General features: G+C 46.6%; 1 protein-coding gene across 1 annotated transcript in view; it reads left to right on the top strand.

The window, feature by feature from the left end:
* LOC307231439 (PDZ domain-containing RING finger protein 4) overlaps nt 1-10,257 on the top strand; it is a 56,388-nt gene that overhangs the window by 29,556 nt on the left and 16,575 nt on the right. The window contains exons 2-3 of the mRNA XM_080002145.1: nt 5,241-5,494; nt 8,456-8,558. Coding sequence (XP_079858271.1) covers nt 5,241-5,494; nt 8,456-8,558 — 357 coding nt within the window. The remainder of the gene's footprint in view (nt 1-5,240; nt 5,495-8,455; nt 8,559-10,257) is intronic.

Raw genomic sequence — 10,257 nt, forward strand, 5'->3', positions numbered from 1 at the left:
TTTTTGTCTAAAGTTCCGAATAAAAGTTATAGAGGTCCCTTTGCCCGAGTTGCACTCTCCCAACTCTCTAAACAACTCACATCGTGGGATGCGAGGCCCCAATGTGATTTCACGCTCCTGGGTGTGTGTCATAAAGAAGACACAGTTCGTGGAGGTTTTTTGTTTTTTTTGTTTGTTTTTTGCCGATTTGTGGCTCCGTCACACAGAAACGGAGGAAGAGGAAGAAAAAGGGGCTCCGCGCTTCCGTTTCACTCCGCTAAGCCGCTCTATTGCATTTGTCATGCGAGAGCTGGTGGTCGTCCCGGGGGGGGCGAGGGGGCGGCCTCCGGATGAAAACACATTTCCTTGCGGACCGCAGCTGCTGCGTATCCGTGTGCAAATAGCCACCAGACGCGCCTCGGTCCAGCTCCGTGCCAAAAAAGCTCCTCTTCCTCCTCCACCGTCGGGCTGAAACACCGTTCTGTCGTCTCAGCCCGATAGGATCGCTTGTGTTGACTGCGCAGAGCAGCGTTGGCCCGGGCGTACGGCAGCTGCTAAATCGTTCGTCACGTGCAGATTTTGTTTACCGTTCGTGAATGAATATGGAACCGCGTGCGCGGAATCTTTGCAACGGGGAATGGGAGGGACGGCGGGGGCGGCGGCGGGGGCGGCGGCGGCGGCTCAGAGGCGATGTTTTCCCTCGATAGAGAGTCCCCGGCGAAAGCTCGTGTTACGGTCAAGCCGTTGGAGAGGGAGGAGAGGCGCTTCGGGACGCTGATCACCCCTCCGCGCAGAGTGAAGCCGCCTCGACGCCGAATCCGAAGACCGCATCCCACCGCCGGGTACGCCCCCCTAAGCGCCCGTCGTGGTGCATGTCTCCGGATTTCACATTTAAAATGATGTCGGAGGAAACGGGGCGGGACAACAGGGAGTGTATTGCTCAAGCGGGACATTTAACATTTTCGACAATGAGGGGTTCAAGTTCCATTATATACCAATCGGTAACTTATTTACTTCGTTTTCAACTAAGTAACTCCGACTTCTCACACTTGGCTTCGGGTCCTCAGTGTTGGATCCGAAATTACTCTCAAAGAGTTTCAGTTTCTGAAAAGCTTCACGCCGCAGATGTTGGGAGCTCCGGAGAGCTCTCTCGGAGAGTCTTTCGGAGACTTTACGAAATATACAAACGGGAATTCTGGCGCGTCGCCGTCGGCGGCTTCAGGGCTGCTCAGGTGGAGGCGAGCCGAGAAGCACGGACCGCCGCGAAGACGACGCTGCCAAGGCGAAGAGCGCCTCATCTGCCCGACAGCAAATGAAGCGAGCCGCAGACAAGCTCCCGAAAGCCCCTTCCCATCTGTCCGTGTTGAATCTGGAGCGCGGATCGGCGCTAACTCGCCGAAGCTGTGGGTTTAACTGGATATACATCAGCCAGCAGGGGGACGAGCGGGCACGCCAGGGGCCCCCCAGCCCCCCGCCCCCCACCGTCCCCCAAGCCCGCAGGAGCAGGAGCGAGGCTGCTTAATATGCCTCTGTTGATTGGGGATTAATCGTTCCATCTGGCTCTCGTGAAAATAAACGAGAGGGTAAGAGAACCTGCCGGCTGCTCCGGCTGACATGCTCCCCCTTGCCCCATCGCCGAGCGCGGAGGGAAGAGGTGCGCGGACAGGACAGTCGGAACCAGAGGGGCTGCCGGGAAATTCGATCATTTTTATACCCGGTACTGTCACACGCTATAGGCAGCCTCATTCATCTGCTCCGGGTCCTTTGTTTCCGAGCAGGCTTCCTGGTTAAGGATTAGGAGAGCGAGAGAGAGCGAGAGAGAGCGAGAGAGAGAGAGAGAGAGAGAGGATGTCTGGGACCTTTCTGACCATGTAAACGTACGTCGATCCCGTGCCAATAAAGCCCTGTTAGAATTCAATAGAGAGAGGGAGACAGAGACAGAGGGAGAGACAGAGAGTCACGCTTTGACAGAACCAAGAATGTGAGTGAATTACTACAGTAGATTACTTCTCCAAAACTGCACAACCGAATATATTTTTATTATTTGAGACGCTGCACAAACACAATGTTCATGCTGCAGCGTTTAGGAAGTGCTGACTGGCCATAAACGAGAGGAGGGGAAGCAGAATAGAAAGCTGGTTGTCGGAGGGAGAGAGGGGGGCGGGCGGAACGAGGGTGAAACTCCGGCTGGGCCCCAGAGTGTCCCGTCGCCACCCCCCCCCAAATTGCCCCCGCGGTTCCACAGGAGAGCTGTTGACCCACTTTATCTGCTCCTCTCAGGTGATTAATGCAACCGGGCTCCCAACAAAGGTCACAGCGTGGCGGCGAGGGCGCCTGAACCAGCCCAGAACAGAGCTGGAGCTGGGGGAGTTATGAGTTATACATGGCGACCGCAGTGGCCGAAAAAATATTGTTTTCCGGGCCGTCACAGTGTTGGTAATGGACGGAAACCGAGAGGTGGAGAAGAAATGAGGAAAACCAGGAAGGACGACAGCGTACTGAAGTCCATCCAATCGGACTATTTTTGGACTATAATTTTAGGGGGTCTGTAAGCATGCCATCATATTGAGGTTCCGCCGTTTACTAATGAAGACTAAACACTGAGCGCTACACAGGTTTCCTGCGCTTATCTGGCAAATTAGGATTCATTATTATTAATAATAATAATAATAATAATAATAATAATCTTTATTTGTATAGCACCTTTCCTACATGACATGTAACTCAAAGTGCTTTACATTAAAATGAGGCATCAGATGGTGATAATAAAAGTAAAGCAAAATGCATTTACAGAGTTGCACGATAAAACAATTAAAATAATGAAATCAGTTATAAAGAGGGTAAGAATAAGCGTTCCTCAGCGAATTATGTTCTCATTTCTACGGAGTCTTGGTCTTTACTCTCATGACACCCAATAATGCACAAAACAAAATAAACCCAGGTGCTAACTTTTCTCACCTGACTCGTCTTTCTTCCTAAAATCTTTCTCATCCACTTCGCCTCGACACTTATGAACATTCACCAAGGGGTTCTGACCCCACTGGCCATAGATCACATCACATTTAAGTTAATGATGTCAGTGGGTTTTGATGACCCCAAGCCGACGGTGGTTGGTTTACTAAAATGGTTCGGTACTCTGTAGGACTCTGAATCCTCCTTCTACAAACATATTTCATGTATATTTGTAATGCAATTTTTTAGAATAAATTGTGTATATTACCACTGATCAGCCCATAAGTTATGTTGTTTTTTCGTATTCTTTATAGTTTTCCAGCAGTTTGGGGATTTATGCCTCAAAATAGGAACTGAAGTGATAATTGGACAAATGCATTGGTTTGGTAAAGACGGTGAGAGAGCTTCACGCATTAAAAGCAATTTTTAAAAAGGTGTTTAGCGTTTGGAGCGGAGGCGCGGTTTTAATTGCGTGCATATTTCAGCAAGTTCCATTCCGCTGAATGAAATGTGTTGAAACAGTTAAAAACCTGGCGTTGTTAGAAGCGCCGCACTCAGAGGTTCATCATGCAATCGGGTCACTTTGTGGGGCTCAGAACCGGGCGACAGGTTCCATTTGATCCGGTGCCACTCGCATTTTCAACAGGTTTTGCAAAAGCTACTGCCTTTCGGTCCCAGTGTTATAGTTTACCACGGCTGCCACCGGTGAATATCCAAACTTCCTTTCTTTATTTCTCTCTTTCTTTCTTTCTTTATCTTTCTTTCTTTTGTCGGCAATTTCTTTGAATTTGACAGCTATCATTTGAACTCATTTCAACATCGTGCCCAGCAAGCCAAACGCTCCCACCGAGCGTCGTGTTTGAATACAACTCAAGAAGCAATTGTGCTGCACCTACCATTATTATGGCTATCTAAATTTTAATCTCTAGTGTCAAGGTTTAGCCCAAAGAGCAATCTCCGAGGTCGTTCTCCGAGCTCTGAGGTTTTTCGCCAGAGCAATTACTGCGTCTAAATGAAGCACAAATTTTCTTCGTGTATGTGGCGGCTGCATGGCTTATGCTTTTCGCTGACACGGACGATTACAGTCCCGAAGACGCGTTTAAAAGTCAAGAAGGACGATCCTGGAGAAGTGATGCAGCACCAAGGATCTTCATACAAACTGTGGTGTGGGAGCGCTGTGATTTAAGCAGCCACACCTGCTTTGGGTCTAGTTAACTGGGCCCAGGTGCAGGGGTGGCTGTGCACCTGTTGTTCATCGGAGCAATCGATGAACACAGGTTAAAATCACTCATTCCCACACACACACACACAGGGACAGCCTTTGCCATGACAACTTTTCATTCACTTTTCGTCTGCTCCAATATACTGGTGCGGTTTTACCATCATTGCCTGTGTCTCTGTGTCGCGAGCCCTTAGAGAAGCGACTCAGGCGGAACTGCCACACCAACTTTCTCAGCAGTTTTTCTTTTCAGATGTGTTTTATTGAGAGACTAAAAATAAGATGATGGGTCAGCACAAGGGAAATAAACACTACGCAACGGGATTTAAATGCACTTCTACTTACACAAGATCCATCTTTACAATGTGCTTACTATAAGTGTCAGATCTCAACACATTAGGTTTAGGTTTGTTGACATTGCATTGTTGCTGCATCCTCATAGTGGTGAATAATGGAGAATAATGCTTTATTTCCACATTGTATTACCATGAAGACCATTGTATCATATATGACTTTTGCAGACATTCCCAAACTTTAGTATGCCGCTGCCCAATTTGAAATCTTAAAATCTTCTACGGCCCACCCAAACGTTTAATGACAAGATATCAGGTACGATCTGTATCAAAAATGGGTTAGATAAATGAAAAATAACACATAATTTAAATCCCATGGCGTTGTTTTATTCATTTTGGTTACCTTTTTAAATGTAAATATTTAATCATAAATATTTTAGGGAAATTTCTAACTTTATTACAAAATTGAAAATGTTCTTTTAGTTTATTTAATTGTATTTATTTATAAATGACCTGCACACCTACAATACCTTCATGGCCCACCACTGGCCCACACTTTGGCGAACACTGCAAAGAAACATTGTATTGATTCTTTGCAATATGCGGTATATTCTATAGTCCTAAACTTCCTAAAATATAAAAATTCTGAAAAGCAAGTCACACAATTTGATTTGTATGTTGGTTATTGGATTTACTGTTTAATCCTGGTTTCGGATTGAACAGTATAGCTACGTATATTTTGCACCCACAATATTCGGACGTACACAAAAGTACCCTGACATCGCTGTCTTCCTCAGGTCAGTGGGAAGGAGCTGTCCAAGTCCAGCCATGACGAGGCAGTGGAGCCCTTCCGCGGTGCCAAGGACCCCATGGTGGTGCAGGTCGTCCGGCGGAGCCCCGGCGGCCGCCCCCACGGACCCCCTCAGGAAATCCACGTGGTGGACGTGTGCACTCAGACGGACATCACCTTCGAACACATCATGGCGCTGGCCAAGCTGCGACCTACGACCCCTCCCGTGCCTGATGTCTGTCCCTTCCTGCTGTCGGACAGGTACCGACCTCTCCAAACTGTCACGAGATAGGTTCGCCATTTTTCAAACTAGGTCTCATTAAGATGTGGGTTCCCAACATTTATTAAATTGGAGCTGTTGATGGCACAGCCGCGCTAAATGCTTTACTGTTGACAAATTTACCACTCTGCTGCAGCTTCTCCCCGGGCTTCAGTGCAGTCCAGTGGGGCAAACGTTTAAGCCTTAAAAACTTGTATGAACATATCGAGTTAACTGTATATGTTATGCCATAAAAGAATGGTTGCAAACTGTGCATTTTATCAGATTTTTAAGGGTTTTATTGAACCTTTTGCAAATCAGCTGTTTTGGCTACATCCGCGCTATGTAATGGACTAGAAACAGGAAGTTGCATCGCTTCCTACTGCCAACCTAACTGCGTTATTTTCTAGATGTACTATGGCAATTACAAAAAGTTATTCTAAATAAAATGTGATTATACTGTTCAATTCAAAATAGGCTTCACAAAAAATACACAAAGAAACGTGTGACTATTCCCTGAGATTTAATGTTTGCCCCACTGGACTGCATGTAAGTACAGTGAGAAGCTGCAGAAAAATCGTAAGTTTCTCACTAGTAAAGCATTTAGTGAGTTTGTGCTACGACCGTACATAACATATACTGTAACAGTTATAAAGGATGAGAAGCAGCACGTTTTTTTTTTTAATAAGGCCTGGGTTGAAAAATAGCGAACCTACCCTTTAATCCGTTGCGATGCTCTGATGTGGCCGTTTGACCTCAAGGGTAAAAGGAGCTAATTTAGCTGCAAGAACAGATTGAGCTTGACCACCCGCCATAAGAAATACACTTTCAGAAATTTCACTATTTCTGACTGGAAATGGATTTTTCCCGATATTCATGAGGCTCATTCACTCTATTCTCCAACCACGGCACCTCCAAGCGAGGTTTAACCCGCAACCTTAAATCTGCGCCGCACAGCTCACCTCGTCCGCTGACGTCCCCGATGAAATTCACGAGTGTTTTTTGGTTTTTTTTGTTCAGATTGTCCAAGAGAACTCATCCATATTATATTATTTATCGCCCCTGCTCCTGTTATCTGGTAAGAGACGGCCGGGGACACTCTCCCTCTTCGCCGCGCCGCAGAATTGTATCAAATCGTCCACTTGACTCAACAGCGGCGAGGGGAACGCCGTCCACGACGCTGGAATAGAAAAAACAACAGTAACAAGCTTTCACGAGTAAATGACAGTGTGTATTATAGCAGCGGGGCAGAAAATCTCATTGCAGCTGGACACTTAATACGCCATGATAGTGCAAATATTTATAAAGCGGCAAAAACACGCCAAACTAGGCTGTCCCCACTTCATAGTTTCTAGAACCAACAAGGGGTTTTTCCTGGAGGACAACAAAAGAAAAGCGCTTCATTATTTTCCCCCATTTCTGGCGTCTTCGCCGGTAATTGTATTCATCTCCGAGGAGAAGCAAACTGTGAACAAGGCAAAGTTTAGAAAAAAAGCAATATCTGGGTTCCTCCCCTGGAGAATTGGACCCGAGCAAACCGAGCCCCGGACGGGAGGGGGCGGGTACGACTGCGCTGGGACAGTACACAAGAGCCCGTTACACAGATACGTAATGTAATCTATGATTATGCATCATCTTTAATTCATTCGGTAACCGGCGCCATCCGGAGCACATAGGAGATGGAGGGGATCAGAATCAGCATCTTGTTGTTGGGCCAAGTAGGCGGCAGGTGGCAATAATGCATTGAGGATGAGTATTGAGTGGGTACACATATAAATATGAATATGGTTGGATATTTCTGTACATGATGAATAAAAAATTATATATGTACTGTATATATATATATATATATATATACACAACAGTTTCGGAGGCGTTAGACTAACTCATTACCGAGTATTGCACGCTCTGTTACGCAGTACTGTACATTCCACGACTGTAATATCACTTTAATGATCTCTGCGAGATAACAAGCCATGATTTGGTGCAACGCTGCCCTTGTTTATTATTGGGTTAGGCTCCCGGGTGTTGCCAGCTCCCACCTTTTTCCCGAATGGCGACATCCCTTTGCGTGGCCACCGCACGGAGCTCCCCACGGGGCCTTTCTTGTAATAATTGGCGCTGCTTGGTGTATCCATTTTGTTTCGTTGGAAGGTTTACAAGGTGATTAAAGCAAATGGGCTCATAAAAAAAGTGGGCGACGCGGCACAGCGGTGGGGGCTCGCCTGCCTCGGGCCGAGTCCAGAGGTAATCAATGTGGCCCATAAAAATGCAGGTTTTTCCTCCGCGCCCGCCGAGATCAGGTGCGGGGACCAATGTTCAGTAAGTTTTACTCGTATAACAAACGTCGGCCCGCTTTTGCCGCCAGATTGTAAACCCTCGTAATTGTATTCTCCACACGTGCCGCCAAAGACGTTACGACGTGTAATATTGGAACATCAGAATTTATAAACCCCTTTGACATTTACCAGCCGGGCTTCGTCGCCGGTGGATTGTTTTTTTGGGGACGAAAACAGCTCATTTTTACGGTGGTGGTTAATCAGAGTGTCAGACCGGCGGCGAACACGTCGCTCAGGAGTTTTTCCGTGTTTGCCAAAATGATCGTGTGCGGTATTAAAAGCCGTTTATCTTGTTAGGGCTGCACAATGGCGGTTTTGTTCGGTGAGTGAGCGCAACATAATGGAGTTCGGCGACACAATGCGGGGGGTTTTGTCTGTCAATTTGCGGGAAGCAAATGAAGTGGCTCCGGAGTGATTAACAAAGGAGCGGCGCTTTTATCACACACGCCGCGCAGACGCTCAAGTCCGACGGGCGGATCCTTTCTGCTCCAGATTCTTGCGGAGACAATGGCAAGTAAAGAAAAAAAAAAAAACCAAAAAAAACCGCTGTCACTTCAAGGTATTTGCCGCATTAAAGAGAATGACGGAGCCCTGTCTTACGTGTGATCCCTCCTCCCCTGCCAGCTGCCACTCACTCCACACCGTGGACCAGGAATACTACGACGGCACCGACTACCTCTCCCCTCTACAGGCGGACGCGGAGCGGATGGAGGAGTACGAGTACGAGGTGAGAGCTGGTCACGAGCACGGAAGTGCACGCATCTGACGCGTGGAACGTCTTCCTCTTCTCAAATACACCCCATTAGGGCGTTTTCCTGCCCAAAACTCTTCTCGGGACTCGCCAAGGGGAACTTGGAACTGGTGGAACTCCCGTGAGAAACAAAATACCTTCAAGGGCTTTATTTTTTTCTGTAGGAACACTGAAGTGACGTCAGCCAATGGGGTTGCAGCACGGGTTCCGTGTTCCGTGTTGTATTTAGTCTGTAAACTTTCACCGATTTCGCCTCATCAGTGCACCAAAATCTGTTTCGGAACAAATTTGCGGTGGGAAATAAGCAATCCAGTTGCTGAATCTTCACTCATGTTAGATCTTCATGGTGTATTTTAGGTATTTTCGTAAGGCAAGGGCACGGGGAATTTTGTTAAATTCAATTAACGTCCAAAAATAAAATGAAATATATGCATCTACAATAAAAAAACTATTTTTATTGTTTTTTTATTATTATTATTATAATTATTATTCTTATTATTATTGATTTTTTTTTCTATTATTGGTGCGCATTGTACGAGTGTACCTGCGATCAGTTTCGGGCCGCACTGAGTCCATGGCGGAGGGGCGCTGTTCTTTCTTTTCATGTTTTGGAAATAAATTGTGCGTGAAGAAAAACAGCTTTGCACAGGTTTTTAAATGATGCCGGTTGCGGGCGCTGCATTGGCTCATGTGTTCGACCACTCACAGTGGGCTTCACGTTCACTGATGGTTCCGGTCCCGGATGGTCCCCGTGGCCTGGAGTAGGAGCTAAAAGAGCTCCTCAAGACACTGTTCTCAGAACAACTGTACAATCGTTCCCGGTTCCTGCAGCGCGGACGCAAAAAAAAGGGAGGGTTCCTCCAGAAGTTCTTAGAACTATGAGAAAGAGCCTGCAGTGCAAAAACTCCCATTCTGATGCTTGTATTTGCACAAATGCGCCCAGCCACCCACACACACACACACACACACACACACACATGTGCGCGCACACACACACAGTGACATGCAAAAGAATAAAGCCCATTTCTTTTAAGATAATTACAGAGAGTGGGAGTAAACAAACTAATTAAAGGATTAATTCCAATTTTTTTGTTCGCGTTTTATATCGTCCCCTCATGTGGTGCATAGGTGGGTTGTAAATCCTTTTCTCCACACTGGATACTGCATCTGGAGTATGGGGGACAGATCCAGAAGCTCAGGACAAAAACTCTCGTTTTGTTAGTATTGTTTCAGCTGCTGGAAATTTCGATGGCCAACCGTAAAAATGGCGGCATCCTGGAGGACGTTCACTGCTTCGATCGCAGAACTCCGTGGAATGGTAACAGAGCGTGAATCTTACCCTCGCTCCCTTGATCCTGTCCCGACTATATTTCCTTTGTCTCAGACTCTCAAAGGAAATGTGTCCCTTTTTGATACTTCCTCCCCCTCATGAAGTACGTTGGTAGGTTTCAGCCTTTTCTCCAAACTGAAACTGCAAAATAAATAAATAAATAAATAAACAAACAAAAACGATGAACTGGGTAAGGCTCAGGAGTCCAATGCGAGTAATGGGGGACAAATCCACAATCTGCGTTCAGTGCAAAACTCACTCCGCATTTCGGGCGAAGCAGCCCGATGCCGCGGCAGTCTGGCTTTGAAGATTGAAGATAAAATTGACTCTTATTGCAAGATTCGG

Source organism: Zeus faber, assembly GCF_960531495.2.
Source record: "Zeus faber genome assembly, chromosome: 6".
Taxonomy (NCBI): Eukaryota; Metazoa; Chordata; class Actinopteri; order Zeiformes; family Zeidae; genus Zeus; species Zeus faber.